The following is a 19,784-nucleotide window of genomic DNA, read 5'->3' on the forward strand; positions in this document are numbered from 1 at the left end:
CTTCTTTTCCAGAAACTTTAATCAAAAAAGAAAAGAAAAAATGAAAGAGACAGCGATGGCCCGTGTATCTCCAGCCTCACCGATACTTTTTCCCCCCAAGACCTGTCGCGGCTTACGGCCCCCCCTTCGGTCGCTGCACGTTGCACTAAGGCAGCGCGACTGTGGTGGACTCCGTCTTGGAGCTGGTGACGCTGCTCCTGCGGCTCACAGACTCCGGCAGTTCTACTTTCTCCATGGAGGTGAGGATGTCGCTCAGGGTCACCTTGAGCGCGCCCGATGCGTCCACGGCCCGGTCGTACACGTGCTCGCACACGGCGCGTGCGTTGCGCTGTGCGTCCGCCGCCAGCATGGCGAGGAAGGTGCTCGTGAAACCTTCGGTACGCTTGGCCAGCAGTCTGCGTCGAATAGAGGGGAATGTGTGTACACAGCGGAACTTCATTACGCGTTCAAGTTTATTCGTTCGTTTGTCGTTTTTTTTTTTGTGGTGTGCCAAAAGTGTACTCATACGGACTTGTTAGATGGTTTTAGTGTGTCCGGATACTTCATGCCATCTGCAGCTTACAGGATTAGCGGAGCCATAAGTATGAGTGGTGAAGTGATGTTTAACAGTCTCGGAAGAGAACACTAGTTTACGATAGGTAGCGAGGCACTGGCAGTGGTAAGGGGATACATCTACTTAGGACAGGTAGTGACCGCGGATCCGGATCACGAGACTGAAATAATCAGAAGAATAAGAATGGGCTTGGATGCGTTTGGCAGGCATTCTCAGATCATGAACACCAGGTTTTCATTATCCCTCAAGAGAAAAGTGTATGACAGCTTTGTCATACCAGTACTCACGTACGGGGCAGAAACCTGGAGGCTAACAAAAAGGGTTCTACTTAAATTGAGGACGACACAAATAACTATGGAGAGAAGAATGATGAGTGTAACGTTAAGGGATAAGAAAAGACCAGATTGGATGAGGGAACAAACGCGAGTTAATGACATCTTAGTTGAAATCAAGAAAAACAAATGGGCAGAGGCAGGGCATGTAATGAGGAGGGAAGATAAGCGATGGTCATTAAGGGTTACGGAGTGGATTCCAAGGGAAGAGAAGCGTGACAGGGGACGGCAGAAAGGTAGTTGGGCAGATGAGATTAAGAAGGTTGCAGAGACAACATGACCACGATTAGTACATGACCAGGGTGGTTGGAGAAGTATGGGAGATGGCTTTGCCCTGCAGTGGGCGTAACCAGGCTGATGATGATGATGATAATGATGATGATGATGATGATGATGATGATGATGATGATGATGATGATGATGAAGTATGAGTGGCCGGGTTGGTGGCGCAACCTGGTGGCGCATCCTGGTGGCGCAGATCTAAACCAGACATACACAGTGTTAATATTGCTGTAAGTGGATTCTACCTTGCTGTTTGTGTAAATCATGAGCAGTGGCGTAATCTTGGACACGTTGCATTTTCGTAGAGTTTCTTTTTTTTTTCGACATGAGCACTCACGGAACACGAAAACACGTCTGTAAACCACTGAAGTTAGACGAGTAATCACAATAAGTCGCTACTGGCTTATTCTGCAAATCACATTTGCATCATGCAAATCGGACTGCGTTTACCGAAATGTCAGAGACCATAAAACACTAACACTGGACTTGCCTCACAGGCTTTAGTATTATATGAATGAGGTTTTAGTAGGTTAAAAAGCTGACGCTCCGCCGAAACAGAAGCACAGCCCCCACGCAAGGCCTCGGCCTTGCGGGAGTAAATACAATGTATCACTTGAGAGCCTAGCAATAGGGAGATTATGGGATGTCGATAATGGTGATCAATATAGGGTGCGCTAAAAGGCGCCAGAAGCTAGTATCGCCCTGTATACATGCCATATAGTATAACACAAACAGAGAAGTCATCGAGTACCGCGGGATTGTGAAATATTTCCAGATAAAAGAAAAGTAAAGAGCATAATCTCCTCGTAGGCAGATCAATGGAACAAAAATTAATTGTGGGGCATTATGGGGCCATACTATGCGTAACGGAAATGCATTTCATGGAAGAATTTGCTGGCATCTTGAAAGTTATCGCATGTTCAGATTTCGAAGTGGCATAGCAGGAAGAAGACAGACAGGATTCACTTTGAAGACAGACTGGATTCGTTTGCGCTGTTGCAACGTTCCCCTTAATTAATTAAATTACAGCTAGCCAAATCGAGTACGATAAGCAGTTAAAGAGCTATTATCGCGCTATTTCCGATGAGCGCGTCATCTACAAAGGGTTGACGAAAAAAAAGCATTACTTTGTATCTTTACTACACCCTTAAGGAACACTTAAGCCTCTCGCTAAAAGCGCTTTCTTGTTTTGCACCAAGTGCTTCTAACGACATTCTTCAATATAGAAGCAAAAAGACGAGCTAGCCTTGTTGCTATGGGCACATGCTCAAAAACACGCGTTCGAAGAAAATAGGCAGTGTTGTCTATAGACTTATTTTGCTTGGCTCCATATATTTGACGCTGCTTTTTTTTAAATGTCGTTCTGCAATGCTGCTTTAGGGAACGTCGAGCCCGGAGGAAGATATTATACAATATAGAATGTCAAAGATAAGTAAAACATATCCTATGTGATAAAGAATCGTGCCTTTTTTTTCAGTAATATCCATAATTGGTGCTTAGGCGCAATACGAATAGCCAAAGAGACAGTCAAAAGAGAAATATCTTGTTCTGAAGAAAACGCTTAACAAAAAAATGAATGGATTTCCCACGAATCTCATACAACTATACTAACTGATTTTAACACCATGGAGCAAAATTTAGGCTTAGAGAAACCATAGTGATGCGCTCCACAATATATGTGACTGTTTATACGTTTACTGACGGCAAGCACCAAATGCTTTGAGCAGAAGCTTCATTTGAGCTAGTTAGTCTGTAATATTTAAAGAAATTTACGCCACAAAATAGACGCTGACATAGAACGCACCGACAGTTTGGGCGCCAACTTCCAATTGCTTTTTTAGCACCAACAAATCACGTGATTGCAGTGAACATATTGCAACAATACAACCTGTCAGGGTGTTCTATGTCATCGACTAATGAGCACCGTAAATGTCTCTCAATATGACTCAACGCTTGGCGTGCGAGCACTTCTGCAAGCAGCCGCCTTCAATATTTGACCACCACAGCACTGAATAAAATCAGCGACCAAGATGCGCACAGGAGCAAAGCCCAGGGGAATTTCCAGTAATATTGGACGTTGCTCCTTCAAGAATATGTTGAACCTCGCCGCAATGCTTCAGCATAACTAGAAAATAAAAAAAAAATTCGAAAAAGTGTCAGAGTTTTCACAATCTTCTATGACAACGTCATCAGATAACATACGCCTTTCAATAATAACGTGTCTAATAACAACGCTTTCTAATAACATACGCATTTAGAGAACTTACCCTAACTTCACTTTTGGTTTGCACTGCAATAAAAAGAATTGAACACGCAGCAAATGCACTGCAAACAAAAACACTGCCCTGCAAGGGCACTGGGATTAAGCAGCAGCAAGCGCCGATTGAGTTCCGTAAATGCGTATTTCCTCAGATGCAAGTACCCTCTCGACGTTGCCAACGAAAAGTTGTTGAAACTATAGGTTGATCTATGGTATTTCTGAAAGCGCTGCCCACTGAGTTACACCGGCGTGTTGCGGCAAAGTTCGCCAACAGACTGCCGCAGGGGCACTGCCCCGGGCACGCGGCGGACCTGTAGTCCTCGTCGGTGAGCGCCGGGCTGCGCACGAGCTGCTTGAGCAGGCACAGCCGGTCGGCCTCCTGGGGCAGCGGCGCGAACAGGATGCGCTCGAACTGCGAGCGCACGTCGTCGTCCAGCAGCCACGGGTTGTTGATCACGCCCAGCACGAGCACGGGGCCCGCCTTGGACGGCAGCCGGGACACGCGCTCCAGCCACGCGCACTTCAGGGCCCGCAGGCGCTCCTGCGAGCGGACGCGGAGTCGTCGCGAATGCGAAGAGACTCGCAGGTGACGACAGACCGGAACTACGCAGCACGCGTCGCCCATGAAACCCGCCGCGGCCGCCAAGTGCGTGGCTGCGGTGCGGCGCCGCCGGTCACGTGACAGATCTCGCCCGGGGCGGCCGGATCTCGATGGGGGGCGACGTGCAAGAACGCTCGTACACTTCTATTTAGGTGGGCGTAAAAGACAACGAGGTGGACAAAATATATCGGGGGTCCCTCCCTGAGAAATATTAGTGCTAATAAACAAGCCAAGAACGTCAGCATAGCATTACAAGAAAATGAAAGAGTAAGGAAAAAATGAGACAGCACTAACGAGGAACTTGACTTAAAAGGAAGCTTCGCGTGGTTATCAGGCTGTCGCTATGAGGCTGTGGTTATCAGGCTTCGCAAACGCAAGCCTGATAACCACAAATAAAAAAGCGTTTTATTTTTCACTTAAAATTCGACAATTTAAAATTATTTTAATCACAATAAATCTGAAAATACAAACATCTATGCGATGGCTGGTGTGCGTTTCCATGGGCTAAACGAACCAGGTGCATGCTGATCGTCGCTGCAGTTTGACCGCCGCTTGCAATCGAATGCTCCAATGCAACCACTGCATGGCCGCATGGGGCAGATTTGACCGAAGGGCGAGTCGGCACGTACCTATGGCCGCAGCGTTTGCGGTCTCTGACCTTGTGGACTTTTTTTTTTTCAGGCTACACCCTTTTGTCACGTCTTTGTGTTTCCAGGGCCAGTGCTTGGACGAGCCAAAAGAGATACACGACACCCTCTCCGCAGGACCGCTCCCTGGAGCGGAACTCCTACCTAGGTAGCGGATGGAATCGTACGAGATATTCGTCGCGATTGACTGCGTGTGCATCGAAGCTCACGGATGAGAATTTATTCGGAACCTAGAGCCACCGACGCACTTTTCGAGAGCACCGGCGAATGGCGCGTTCAACTGGGCTTCTACTGTTTCAGGGCGCGAGTTTGTCTTCTGCGACCATAGAGGGCACCACCTTAGCACAGTCGTTTGGATTCACTGCAGGTGAGACGCGCGAGATGGTCGTCCGCACATATCGCCGCCTAGGGTGCTGGAGAGCGGCCACACTCAATCGACGGTCCCCGCCAGCCATGCACGGCAGCGCTCCTCAGTCAACAATTTTTGCTAAATATGACCTTTTTATTTATTTAAGTACTTATCGATATGTTCATTACATGCATCGTGCACGCCATGTAGCCGAAGCAGGGGGTACGCGTACAAATATTGCCGCTAATACAGAAGCGAGGAACTTAAGCGTAGCATTACAAGATAATGAAATAGTAAGGAAAAAATAAAACAGCAGCAGCGATGAACTTGACTTATAACGAAGCTTCGCAAAGGGAAGCTTCATGTTAGCCAAGAAAACTTGTGATTTCAAAGGTTTTCCTATTCATTCATCCATGCTCCTTGCGAGGTTCGAAAACCTGAATTGCTCAGTTCTGGAACATTTATCAGTAAGAGGATATTAGGAAGGGCAGCCCGCAAATAGTAAAATGCATTTAATATTTAAGAGCTTTATGAAAATATTATGAAAATCGGCCTCAGCTTTGCAACTTCCCAAAGTAATGGCACCATAGCGCCTCGAATTCACCCAGTAATATTTCTAAAATTTGTGACTGCGCGTTGTTCGTGAGTAATTGCCGATTTTAACGGCAACCATGTGGAGGGAAGCATTCCAAGAAAATAATTGCACCTACAGTAGCACAGCAACTGATGCGTCGAGAATAAAAGGGATAAGAAACATTGCGCCCAGTATATTGCTCCTAATAATCTTGTCGCTCACAGTATGTTCGAGCTAGCTTTCGCTGGATTAGCGTGCCAGTACGTGTGTGTTATAAACGAGCGCAAAATAGAAGGTTCTAGCTTGTCCGCATGCGTATACTACTCCTTGCGTAAATGTTGCGTTATGGTGAGGGTGGACGGCAGTAATATCTGCTGACGCTTTCTCGACAACAACGCGTGAAATGATTTTGCGTTTGCACCGGTGTTCTCGTGGAACCGATATAAAACAAAAGGAACAGCATGTTGCCGATTGCGACGCGTGCCGACACTTTACGCCAGCGGGTAAGTAGAACGCTGATATTGTACTAGGATAATAGCTAGGTGCTGTGGGTAAACTCTGCGCCGCAAGATAGCGTCACCAATACGGCTGCTTAGGTTTATGCCCTAGGTAACCCAGCATCACGTGAATTCCAATGACGTGTATAGACAGGCTGAACCGTCTGATTGCAGCGACGTGAACGTACACAGAAGAGGTGCTACCCCGTCCGTGATCTCTGTCGTTTGTTTCTTCTCGTCCCTGTTACATTGAGCTCGTTTCTCAGTGAAAAATATGTACTAAGTTGCCCTAAAACGCACTTAGCAAATGAGTAAGAACCGCAGTTCTCAGTCAATGACAGTTCACAGTCCCACAGTTCTCATTGACGGCGAACCATATCTAATATCTTTGGTAAATATTATGCCAGTCGGAACAATCATTCGAAAGTCAGTTCTATGAAGGAGCTGCTTCATCATCAACCGATACCTTGACAGCTTTTCCATTTGATACCGCGTTGAATTAATGTCCATTCTAAAACACAGCTATTGCTTGGCGACATCTTTTTCGACTTGCAACCGTAGTTCAACCAAGTGGTTGGTACAGCAATAGCTAGTCGGGTCAGAGAAGTTTCTCAAATGGTTGTTGCTCAAATAACATATAGATTGATGCAGAAGCGCACACGCATGCCAGGCAAGCAAATGTGTAGCCCGATTGTACTGTAGCACCTCACAGTCCTCGTGACAGTTCGCAGGATAACTGATTGATACCATTTTACAGCGAAGCTGCATATGAGTCACATCCAGGAATTTCTTCGTCTCCGTCGACAGAACAATCGACAGAAAACTATCCGACAAATTGATGCGAAAAGTAACCATTTACATTGCAATTACGCGTCCAAGACACACCTCAGTATTCCTTTAAACAAAGAAGGAATAAAGACAGAACAAGTGTGAGGAGCGCAAGAAAGATGATAAAGTGCGACCTAACAATGCGAAACATGTAGCGTTCGACCCATGCGTTTGACGGGAAAGATTGCGGTTGCATAAGCTGCGGTTGCCGGGAAGCGGCGACTGCAGCATACGAAGCAGGGAGTGATGTCACTACACTTTCTTGTGTAAAAGAAAAACCAGCCTAGCACCTGATTTCATTTGTGACTCTCGAAAAGCAGCGAGCACGATGATCTGCGAAGGGAACAGCAACGTAAATATGCACAACGGTGTCGTGATCTGGCTAGACTATTTAATTATCTCGCTGTCAATCATTTCATGCAGTGCATTGCTGAATCGTTCAAGGCTGCACCATCTTGGCCTATCGGATCATATTGTAACGCCGCACCGGAGGAGCGTGGAAGAGGAAGCAGAAACAGTGCGAGCTTTTTGTGGTGATCGGCTGTTTCGGACCATTCCATGTTTTCTCTACCCTCTTCACCGTAAATAAATCCATTCTACATCCGTAACAAGTGGTGGAGGTGTGGGGTAATCGATGCCCTGGACAACCCAGTCCTACAAGCTTTTCGAAGAAGCAGCCTGGCTGGACTACCACCACAACCAACAAGCATGGCCGATGCCCAAGCAGGCCGGTCAGCGAACACCATAGAAGAAGGCATCGTTCAAGTCAGCCACAGACCAATGCAAGCAAGCAACTGGACGCCGTAACAACGCATATTCTCAGGCAAAAAAGATGAAGACGTGGATGACTGGCTGAGACACTACGAAAGACTAAGCTGGTATAACGGGTGGAGTACGGCAGTGCAGCTTGTGAATGTTGCATTTCTTCTCGCCGGTAATGCTCTACTTTGCTTTGACAATCATGAATGAGTGCTGACCACTTGGGAAGCTTTTGTCCAGGAATTTATATCTTGCTTCCGTGACTCAAGTTCCGAGAAGAAGAATGCGGAACACACGCTTTCGCGCAGAGCCCAATTGCCAGGTGAAACATGTACAACGTATATTGAAGAAATATTGAAGCTATGCGGCAATGCAAACGCGAATATGTCGGATGAAGACAAAGTAGGACATCTGTTAATAGGCATCGCTGAAGACGTCTACAATTTTCTAATAACGAGAGAAAACCAGAACACTCCCTCGGAATTCAGACAGTAATGTCGCGTGTTCGAAGCTCAAAATACCCGAAGGATCTGAGCAAAGTTCGGGCGCTTGGACAACATCCCCACAGTTGCAAGTATGGACGTCGCTGTTTGCGATGACATTGTCTCGATGGTGCATCAAGTGGTTCAAGATAAGCTAGCATGACTTCAGGGAATAGGCGCTGGCTATCAGTGCGCGTTTGACGAGTGCATTCCCCAACATTGAGTGCCGACTGGCTTCTTAAGAACCACATTTAAATAACACGAGCTTTCAGTCTCTCTCGGTGAATCTCAGTCGCCGCCAGTCCTAAGCAGTGCGTTGTGAAACTAGGGAGTACTACTCAACGCCACGACGTTTTCCTGCGGAATACCTAATGCCACAACGTTGCTCCCGCGGAATCATACCCGGCACCACGCGTACCTGCTCCATTTATTTTCAATCGCGATCTACCTGTCTGAGGACATATTGGGCGCTTTTGTCGCCGCCGCCCGCAGTGAGCGCCACGTTTTTCGGCGTACACAGCTCGTGCGCACGAAGAACCACCCGAACCATTTGAAGTCCACCCTCTGCGGCAATAGTGGCCGTACCAATCACGCGATAAGTTAGCTGTCTCCCAGCGCAACCTAATGCCGCTGCCCACCCGACTGAGTCATTCGCTATCCCCGCGCAGTCGTCGGTCGCCTTTCCCGCCGCAGCTGGAAACCTAGCTGGCGTGGACGATGGAGGTGCAGTCGCGGGATGGTCAGACTTGCCCATTCCTGCGCTTGTTGTTATGCCAAAGTACAAGATCTGTGTGGGTATAGGCAGTGCAAACAATACTGCTCATGTCGATACAAGTGCAGCTATTTCTGTTTTGAGCCTTGGCTTCAAGGAGACCTTAGGAAGGAAAGTTATGTTCTCGTGGGATCGCAAAGAAAGTTTTCTTGGAGTGGGAAGTGAAATGCAGTACCCTGTTGGTGTTGGTTTGGTTTTGGTTGCGATCGGAGGACAAAGTTTTGGGGCCGAAATCACTCTATTGATCCAAGCAACTCATGATGCTATTTTAGGCATAGATTTCGTGCGTGGGTGCAGCGCTACACTTGACGGTGGGACTGAAGAGATTTTAAGGAGCACGTTGCCAATCGTCATACTTGAGCCGACGTGTTTTTGCTGTCTGAAGATGCGTTACTGCCTGGTCGGACAGCGATGTTTGTTCCCGTGAGCTCTTCTGGTGTCCGGATGAAATCATGCAGTACTCTTGTCGTGCCAGATCATAACAACGCGATTGAAAACAATGTGTTCGTCCTACGATTGTTCAAGCCATCGACAGGCGCGCTTTCTTGTGGACAGTGAACGCTTCCATGGAGTCTGTTACCCTGCCCGTCGGACTTCAATTGGCAACATTTGAGGAGCAAGATCCAATTGATGTACGAACAGTTGCAGCGTCTTGTCGACCATTGTCGACCATTACCCAACCATTCGGATGACTTACGACGTATAATAAACAAGTCGTTGTCGCCTTCATAGCAGGACGTACGCCAACACGTGCTCGCCTGATACGCGTCAGTATCGATTTTACTCAACGCGAGCATTCCAGGATGTTTCCGGAATTCCGCATGCACCACCGCGTCAACACAGGGCAAGCGACCCCGATACGTCAGGAACCCTGTCGCGGATCTCCAACGGAAAGTGAAGTTATCGCCGAGCAGGTCGACGATATGCTACAAAAAAATGTTATTCAGGAGTCTCGCAGCCCTTGGGCAGCTCCTGTATGCTAGCGAACAAGAACGACAAGTCATGGAGTTTTTGTGTCGACTACCACCGCCTGAATGCCACCAGAAAAAAAAGACGCGTATCCATTAGCACGCATTTACGATTCTGTTGACTGCCTTCACTCCACGTCGTACTTTTCGCCAGATGACCTCCCTTCCGCCAACTGGCAGATACCGATGATCACGTCTGGCATGGAAAAGACCGCTTTGGTTACGCATGACGGACTCTTCAAATTTAACGTCATGCCGTTTGGCTTATGCAATGCCCCAGCAACCTTCGAGCGATTTATGGATTCCATCGCCCGCGGTCTCAAATGGAAGATTTGTATGTGTTATTTAGATGATGTGATTAAATTAAAACTTTCCAGGGGTACAAACAGTGCTGCAGCGTTGTTTTGAACTACATTGAAAAAGCTGGCCTCATTTTAAACTCTAAGAACTACCGTTTCCGTGAGCGTCATGCCCTTGTGCCCATCTCGTCGACAAGGACGGTATACGGCTTGACCCCCAAAAGATTTCTGCTGTTCGCAACTTCAACCGGCCGAAGACAGTGAAGAACTTCAGTTTGGCCTAGTTGGTGTTTACTGCGTGTCATACTGACCGCAAATAAAGACGGAAGAGAACACAAAAACGACACGGGCGGTTTCGTTTTTGTGTTCCCTTCCGCTGTCCCTGTCTTTATTTGCGGTCAATATTATATGCGATATGAGCACAGTGAAAGACCTCAGAAGCTTTCTGGGTATTTTTTTTTCTTACTTTCGCAGGTTTGTTCAAGACTTTGCCCAGCTTACTTGTCCAATGACTGACCTGCTCCGCAAGGACAGCCCCGAATATGGTCCGCTCAGTGCGACACTACTTTTCAACAGCTGAAGTTGTTACCCACCTCTGGGCCATTTCTCCGCCATTTCGACCCGGAGGCGTTCAGCAAACTGCATACTGATGCAAGTAGCGTGGGCAGTGGTGCTGTGATCATACAGTTTAATGACGGACGCCAGCACGTCGTTGCCTGAGCAAGTTGTGCTCTGACGAAAGTAGAGTGCAATCATAAGTCACGTAATTGGAATGTCTTGTTATTGCTTTCGCCATCCACAAGTTCAGATCTTATTTGCATGGACGCCATTTCAAGATTGTTACTGACCATCATTCTCTCTGCTGGCTCCTTGGACTGGGACTCAGCTGGGCGATTGGCTCTATGGGCCTTGTGTATTCAAGAATACTGCTTTTTTGTTGCTTATAAGAGTGTTCGGTGCCACAAAGATGCCGACTGCTTATCTCGTCTTCCTTCGCTGTGCGAGCGTAGTGATGGTGACAGTTTCGACGACTAAATTACATTCTCGTCAGACTTTCCTGACTCTGCCGTCTTCGAGAACGAACAGAGCGATCCTTCACTAAAGCCGATTAGTGACGCGACCGACAGGTCTGAACGGGCTGCGCCATTTGTGATTAGTGACGGTTTGGTTTACCAAAAGAACTATTTAAACGACGATGCGCCATTGTTGCTCGTCGTCCCAAAATGTCGCCTTGCTGTTATTCAGCCATGCACGACAACCTTACATCCAGTGACCTTGGATTCGCTCGAACGCCCCACCGCCTCCCACGTTTCTATTGACTTCAATCTTGCAAGACAACCAAGCAGTATGTCGCCAGCTGTGAGTGCCAATGCCACAAACAACCGACTACGGCTCCTGTATGAATTCTGCAACCTGTCAAATCGCCGACTTCACTTTTGCGATAGTTGGTATAGGTCTACTCGGTCCCTTGGCCAAGTCTTTGAACCGCTGCTGCTAGATAATCGTGTGCGTGGAATATTTAACACATTATATATTCTGAAACAATGACACTTGTCTCAGCCACGGCGTCCGATGTTTCGGGGTTTCTTCTGCATTCGATTATCCTCTGCCACAGAGCGGCTCGTGTGGTAATAAGTGATCGCGGACGGCAGTTCACCCCTGACGTCGTGGAAGATGTGCTTCAACTTTGTGGAACTCAATATCGTCATTCCATGCCTTACCATCTGCAAACCAATGGTCTAACCGAGCGCACCAATCGCACCTTCGTCAACATGCTTTCAGTGTATGTGTCAGTGGATCATAAGAACTGGCATGCCCTATTACCGTTCATCACGTGTGCCTTCAACAAAGCCAAACATGAAGTCACAGGATACACACCTTTCTTTCTCCGCTACGCTCGTTATCCTCAAAGTTTTCTCGACACCAGACTTCCTTTTTCACCTAACGACCATGCTTCTCTCGCGCAGATATTGTGTCGTGCCGAAGAAGCACGTCGACTTGCCTGGGTCAGAACCCTATCGGCGCATGTCCATGCCAAGGCTCTCTAGGAAGCACATAATTTGCCCCCCAGATTCGCAAGCGGTAACTTTTTGTCGCTGTGGACACCTGTTTGGAAAAGGGTACTTTGCCAAAAGCTTCTTTCCAAGTACAGTAAAAGCTCGTTAATTCGAACCGCAAGGGGAAGCCGCTTCAGTTCGAATTAACGAAAGTTCGAACTAACGAAAGTGAAGGAGAGCAACAGTACACTGCGATTTGGAAGCAGTAGGGCATGTCAGAAATTTGGCGTGTCAGAAAGTGATGGCGTGTGCCGCGGGCACACGCCATCTTGAAGTCGCAGCTCTGGGTCCGACTGTGCCACACTACCGATGTCCACCGAAACGAACGTTAGCCGAGGCTTAACACCATCACAATGAATCGCGATGGCCGATACCTCCTAAGCTGAAAACAGACGTGCACAACCGATGAAGACTGCCGAGACAAAGACGCTGAACATGTGAAGGTGGCGAAGGCCCTGATTCGTTGGTTCTTGATTGCAAGCGCAGCTGCGACGTACTTGATTCGCTGTGTTACGATGGCGCTTGCAGTGCCATCTCCGCACAACATTAGCAGCTGTACAAGATTTGCAAGGCCTCCGAGATTCGCAATGGGCATGAAGTCTCGGAGGTTACGTAGAACGGAGAGGCTGCAGCCGCCGCTGCCTTCTGGCTGACCCCGCGTCGGTTAGATTTTTTTCCGATTTTGCCTTCTCTCGCCGTTCTCTCCGTTTCGGAGGCAATACAGCCTTGTGTGTAGGCAGTAGGCGCGTTTCTCTGGCCGTGTGGGGAAGAAGAAGAAGAAGACCACAGTGCCAACACCGGCTCGCGTCGGGCTCCGTAGTTTCGTGAGTTTTTATGGTGTTTTCAACAGAAAACGACACGAAACGCTTTCACCAGCTTCCTAACGTTATAAGGACCGCGTCGACGCCACCCCCGTGGAAATCCGACCACCGAGAGCCCCAGGAGGATTCTTGAAAGTTTTGTCACCACGGGTGAGCCGCTAACCCTAACCGGCGGCGGCAGCCGCTCGCTTCGCCGACGGGGATTCCCGCGACGGCACTTGGCCTAACCATGGTGAACGAAGCGACTACGATCGTTGACCCCCTCCATACAACTTCCGGAGGACACGAAGAAGAACGCATGGACCAGACTACCGAACCGGTGAGCCAAGAAACTCTGTACCATAGCACCGTGAGAGAAGATCTCAATTGGCAATCCGTACGAACACAAAAGCAACGCAAGCAAGAAGCCTTGGAGAGGCGACGCGGTAGTGTGAAGCCCCAAGACCCCGAAACTACCACTAAGACATCAACAACGCGGAGAAACGCTAGACCTCCGCCGCTTCCGAAAAATGACTACAAAATAATCATTCGTCCAAACCAAGGTCTGCCACTGAGAAACGTGCTCACTCATACACTTGCACGAGCGATCATCGACGCGTGCCACAACGAGTTCACGGATGACAAATTCATACTGAGAATCAACCCGGGATCCAACATAGCCATCCTATCGACCCAGTACGAAGAGGTCGCCGAAAAAGCAAGACACATCCACACCTTAACGCTTAGTGGCAGAAATCACGCAGTGCGCGCATACACCGCTTAAGGAGAAGGCGCCCTCAGAGGAGTGGTACATGGAATACCGTTACACACAACCACTGAAACCGTCATGGCCCACCTCAGAGTGAGAACACAAGGCGTGGAAATCCTTACAGCCAGGATGATCGCTGCCACTCAAAGTGCAGCGCTTACCTTTATTGGTCCCCATCTACCACGATTTGTGTACTACTACGGAGGTGAACTCCGTTGCTACCCATTTAGACCGACGCTCCAAGTCTGCAAGATCTGCAGGGAAAAGGGCCACCGTACCGACGTGTGCCCAAACCCAGACAGACCCATCTGTAGATTGTGCGGACTGCTTAACCCAACCGACGGCCACAAATGCGAGATAAACTGCGCCTCGTGCGGGGAGGCCCACCCAACCGGTGACCATTCGTGCAAGCAGCGACTCAAACCGGTTCGACCCCGACCCACACCATCATCAGCCCCGATGAAGTCGAAAGCCCCACGATGGTTCGCCTCGGAAGACGAAGAAGAGACCTACAGGGCGGACACTCGCGGCCGGCCGGTCAATACTGAGGAACGCTCCCGCTCCCAATCCCGCTCCCGTTCCCGGTCAGCGAGCCGCGAGCATCGGGCACCACCGACACCCAAAAGGAACCCGTCGCCTCTGGCAAGGAAACAGAAGCCTTCACACGAGGTAAGCTGGGCGGAAGTCGTCTCTCCCAAGCCACGAAACACATCCACACCCATCGCACAAAATCCGGAATACCAGAGAGTCATTGAGGAAAATAGACAGCAAAAACAGCGTCTAATCGACTACGAGCACAAAATCGAAACTTTAATGAAAAGAGTAGCCATGCTTGAATCGGCACACGCTGCGACCTGTGAGCGATCGCCACAATCTCAATTACCACAGCTAAGCACTCTCACCGGACATCCGCCACTACAAACACAACTGCTCCCCTCCCCCCAAACAACACAGCCAAAGCAGCCTCAGGCACACTCACCGTCTGAGAGCAACCTGGTAACCCAGGACCAAATGCAACAAGCACTACAACAATCACAACAACAAATAATACAACAAATACAGCAACAATTTCAACAGTACTTTAAGGAATTCCAAGAATTAAAGCAATACGTTAACGAATCCCTAACCAAGGAACCCAAGCGTAAACGAAAAAGTAGTAAAATACCCTCTCAGACAGATGACGGTAGCATGCTAACTTCCGACACAGACAGCACAATACCCTCTAAGTCCCATCATGGCCCGTAAACCTCAAATGGAAACCGAAAGCATCACGATCTGGTCTTGGAACTGTAGGTACATTAAAAGCAAGCACGCATCCCTCTCGCTATACGTACAGGCGGCGCTAGTACCCCCGGATATTATCTGCTTGCAAGAGGCGGGAGAGCAACCGAAGCCAGTTATGGGGTATAAAATACAGTACGACCCCAGCTACCGTAGGGTGGCCACGCTCGTCCGCAAAGATTTGGCAACAACCCTCACAGTGCTCCCCGGTGAGGAAATCTCACATCTCATCACCACGATATGGCCTGTCAAGAAGGGAAGACCTAAACAAGTCGTATGCAACGTATACAGTCCCCCCCGCGACAGAAAGGCTGACTTTGCGTCATTGTTCCGGCACCTACAGGGAATGCTGGAGCACCGCGATCGCCTAATTATAACCGGCGATTTCAATGCAAAGCACAACACGTGGGGCTACTCGAAAGCAGACATCAAGGGCGCCAAGCTCTTAGAAGCCATAGAGCGCCACAAATACTCACTACTTACAGCACCAGGTACGCCTACTCGAATAGGAAACAGTGCCAGCAGGGACACGACTCCTGATCTCACCATCACCAACGATACCGTGGGAACAAGCTGGAGGGTCCTAGACGACTCACTGGGTAGCGATCACTACATTATCGAAATCACCAGCGCCTCGGCCAAACCACGCCGACCCCTAGGGAAGGCCAAAATTACAAATTGGCCTAAGTTTAGGGAGAGGCAACAGCTCGATTTAGATACAAGTCTGCCCTTCCCGGAACATCAAGGCCGCTTAACCACGATCAAGGAGTGGGCCAAACGCATCAAAGAACTATATGACGCCAACACTAAAGTGTACCAAACCGATACCGACACGCCGGCAATCGACAACCATCTAATACACTTATGGGAAGCATGCAGAGGCCTCACAAGAAGATGGCGGAAACAGAAGCTAAATCGCAAACTTAGACTTAGGATTTCAAACATCACTAAACAGGCCAACGATTATGCCCTGAAGGTTCACAGGGACAATTGGCGCACGTTCTGCGATTCGCTTAAAGGCACGCTAAGCACCAAAAAGACATGGAACATACTCCGCAGCATCATCGATCCTTCAAATACCAAAACAGAAACAAACACAGCCCTACAAAAACTCGTTGGCGAATATCCGGGAACCGAGGATGAACTCGTACAGGAACTCCAGCAAACGTACACGGGAATCCGGACCGGGCATCCGAAACCATACCCTCAATATCCGGGAGCTCCGAACGAGATACTTGATACACCCATCACGTATGCGGAGGTATACGCGGCAGCACAGAGCTTCAAGAAAAACACGGCACCGGGTCCCGACGGGATCACCAACGCCATCTTGAGAAACCTAAGCGATGAAACCCTGCGAGCCTTTACAAAGCAGCTGAACGAAGAAATATGGGCACCGGGCGGAACATTACCCGAGGAATGGACTACAGCTCACATAGTCCTTACACCCAAACCAGGAAAACCGCGCAGGCTCGATCAATTACGACCGATCTCGCTTACGTCTTGCCTAGGCAAGCTTCTTGAACGAATTGTACTCACTCGAATAGAACAACACATGGAAGAACATGGACTATACCCCAATTGCATGTACGGATTTCGGAAAGGCATGTCATCACAGGATGTCTTCCTCCTCCTCAAGGAAGAGGTCCTCAACCCACAACCGGGCAGCAACAACAACATACTCCTAGCCCTCGACGTAGAAAAAGCATTTGATAATATAGCACACGAAACCATCCTAGATGGCCTCGCCGCCACAGGATGCGGAGAGCGAGTATACCATTATGTCGTGGCTTTTCTCAGCCACCGTAAAGCTCGCATCGGCATAGCAGGCATACAATCGGACATATAGGATCTACCGCAGAAGGGTACTCCACAAGGGTCAATATTATCTCCTTTCCTCTTCAGCATCGGACTTAGAAAACTTGCTTTACAACTGGAAAACATACCAAAACTCGGATGTGCCTTCTATGCCGACGATATCACTCTATGGGCAACCAGGGGTTCATACGGCGACAGAGAAAACACGTTACTCACAGCTATCGGATACATCGAGTCATACCTAACCACAGCAGGAATGAGGTGTGCCCCACACAAGTCGGAGTACCTTCAAGTCCGGCCTAAGCAAACTAAGGAACATCGAGCCCCGCCAATACATCTCGAGATTGCCGGGCAACCTATAAAGCGCGTCCCGACCGTACGCATACTAGGTATGCACATCCAGGAAAACAACGGCATAACGCTAGCCTCAGAGAAATTAAATCACGTAATAAGAAGCACCGCATCACTCATCGCCAGAGTCGCGCGCAGCAAAGATGATTTCACAGAGGACGAAACCTCAAGACTGGTACAAGCCCTCGTCATCAGCCGTGTCACGTACGCGCTACCGTATCAAGTCAAGCGCAGAAGCGAGACAGAACGCATGGACACTCTTATAAGAACGGCGTACAAAACGGCCTTACAGCTACCGTCAAGCACAAGCACAAAGAAATTACTAGCGCTAGGCGTATACAACACCTTTGAGGAGCTAGCAAGTGCCATGCTCATAGCGCAGAGGGAGCGCCTCAACAAGACTCAACAGGGAAGACACCTTCTTCAACGGCTAGGGTACCCCCTGACACCTCAGTACTGCAAAGAAGAAACACAACTCTTGCCTAACCACATTAGAGAGAACATTGCAGTAGACCCTATCCCCAAGAACATGCACCCCACCCACAATCAGGAGAGAAGAGCAGCGTGTGCCCGCATGTTGCACAAACGTTGTTTCAGAGACCCGGATACGTACTACACGGACGCTAGCCCGTACCCCTCGTCGCCACGTTGCGGGCTCAAATACACACTCGCCGTTGTCAATCAGGGGAACCTGGTAGCCTCAGCCTCCATCCGCGCCACATGCAGCGCAGCAGCAGAAGCAGCAGCAATCGCTCTCGCACTTCGCGACGCTGAGAGCAAGGGAAGGTCCGCCCGTGTCCCCACAGACTCACAAGCGGCTTGTCGTTTATACCTCAATGGAACACTCCCTATACAAGCCATTCGAATCCTGGGTCGCACACTACAATGGACCCATGGTATCGTCTGGTGCCCCGGGCACGAAGGCCTGCGGGGCAACGAAGAGGCGGACTGCGCAGCTCGAGGTCTCACTAGCCGAGCGGCAGACCACACCGTTCTTCAGCCCCCGACAGACCGACAAGCGACCCACGAGTTATTAACGACAGGTCAACAAATACTACAGGACCAACGGCTCGGAAGAACGCAATACGCTCTCCCACACAAAGCTCTCAATAAACTCCAGGCAAGGGACTGGCGCCGCCTGCATACTAACACATACCCACACTTGTCTCATCTACACGCAATCTACCCAGACAGTTATACGTCCCGAACATGTCCCTGGTGTTGCAACCACACAGCGACACTCGCGCACATAACACACGAATGCACCGACCGTCCGGGCGACGCAATTTCGCCACGAGTCACAACACACACACTCACTACGTGCTCTTGGGAGGCGAGACTCTCCGAACTGGACCTGGGAAGCCAACTGGCGACCCTCGACCAGGCCCGGCGAGCTGCGATCGCCAGTGGAGCCCTGTCAGAGGGAACCACCCAGGAATAAACCGCGCAACGGTTTCTGCAATAATAAAGTTTCTCCTCCTCCTCCTCCTCCTGGCCGTGTGCCAGGCGAGCGTAGTTCGAATTATCCGTGAGGGAACCTTCTCGCGTTCGAATTAACGGACTTTTTTATACATACACTTCTGTGGAGCTTGGCCGGACGAAATCGTACAGTTCGAATTATCCACAAATTCGAATTATTGAAGTTCGAATTAACGAGCTTTCACTGTATTAGGGTACCGTTCGTTATTCTCAAATGCTTGAGTGAAGTTACCTATGTCATGCTATCCCCTATGACCTATGCTAAAGTGACGGCTGATAACCGCCGGTCACGCAAGACGCCAGTTGTACACGTCGCACGATTGAAACCGTGGTATCAACGCTCACTATGACTCGGTCGGTGAGCTTCATCTACCCCGGAGCAAATGTAACGCCGCACATAGAGGACCGTGGAAGAGGAAGAAGCGGGCCGAAGTTTTTCAGGTGATCGGCTGCTTGTGACCGTCCCATGTTTGCTCTGCCCTTTTCACTGTAAACAAATCCATTCTACATCCGTAACAATTTGATACCAGAGCTTCGCTCACCAACCAAGTTTACAGCGTGGACTGGAGCCACTTCAGATAGAATGTGAGTTATACTGATTCTCTAATTATTCAACTGCACTTAGTTTTTGCTATCACTTGCACGAAAATTTTACGCGATATAAGAGTACTGCCGGTGATATCGCGCAGCGGCGTAACTATACCTGGTCCCTTGGCGACTTTGGGAGGCTGCACAACGCGTCGAGGTCGTCGAAGCAGAGCACGCACGGTGACCGGCGTAGAGCGTCGTCGAACAGCGAGTGAACTAGCACGACGTCCCCCCTGAGGCGACACCTGCGACGAGATTCACTCCGTCACGAATAGTGCTCACCCATGTCCGTGAAAACAGGAGTAGTACATCATCAATATATGCGGCCAGGACTCAAGTAGGGTCGCAACTTCCGGAAAGTACAAAGCTGAAAACGCTAACGAGCTCACAATGCGCGGTGGACTAGATAATACAAAGGCTTAGTTTGTCGGACTACAT

At 49.3% G+C, this 19,784-nt stretch overlaps 1 protein-coding gene across 1 annotated transcript in view; it reads right to left on the reverse strand.

Moving 5' to 3' along the window:
• The window catches only part of LOC135918534 (vacuolar protein sorting-associated protein 4-like), a 42,568-nt gene continuing 22,784 nt past the window's right edge, over positions 1 to 19,784 (reverse strand). The window contains exons 6-8 of the mRNA XM_065452149.2: positions 19,462 to 19,591; positions 3,739 to 3,968; positions 1 to 395 (exon numbers count right to left, since the gene is read on the reverse strand). Of these exons, the coding sequence (XP_065308221.2) occupies positions 146 to 395; positions 3,739 to 3,968; positions 19,462 to 19,591 (610 nt within the window). The 3' untranslated portion in view covers positions 1 to 145. The remainder of the gene's footprint in view (positions 396 to 3,738; positions 3,969 to 19,461; positions 19,592 to 19,784) is intronic.

Source organism: Dermacentor albipictus, unplaced genomic scaffold, assembly GCF_038994185.2.
Source record: "Dermacentor albipictus isolate Rhodes 1998 colony unplaced genomic scaffold, USDA_Dalb.pri_finalv2 scaffold_15, whole genome shotgun sequence".
In the NCBI taxonomy this organism is placed as follows: domain Eukaryota; kingdom Metazoa; phylum Arthropoda; class Arachnida; order Ixodida; family Ixodidae; genus Dermacentor; species Dermacentor albipictus.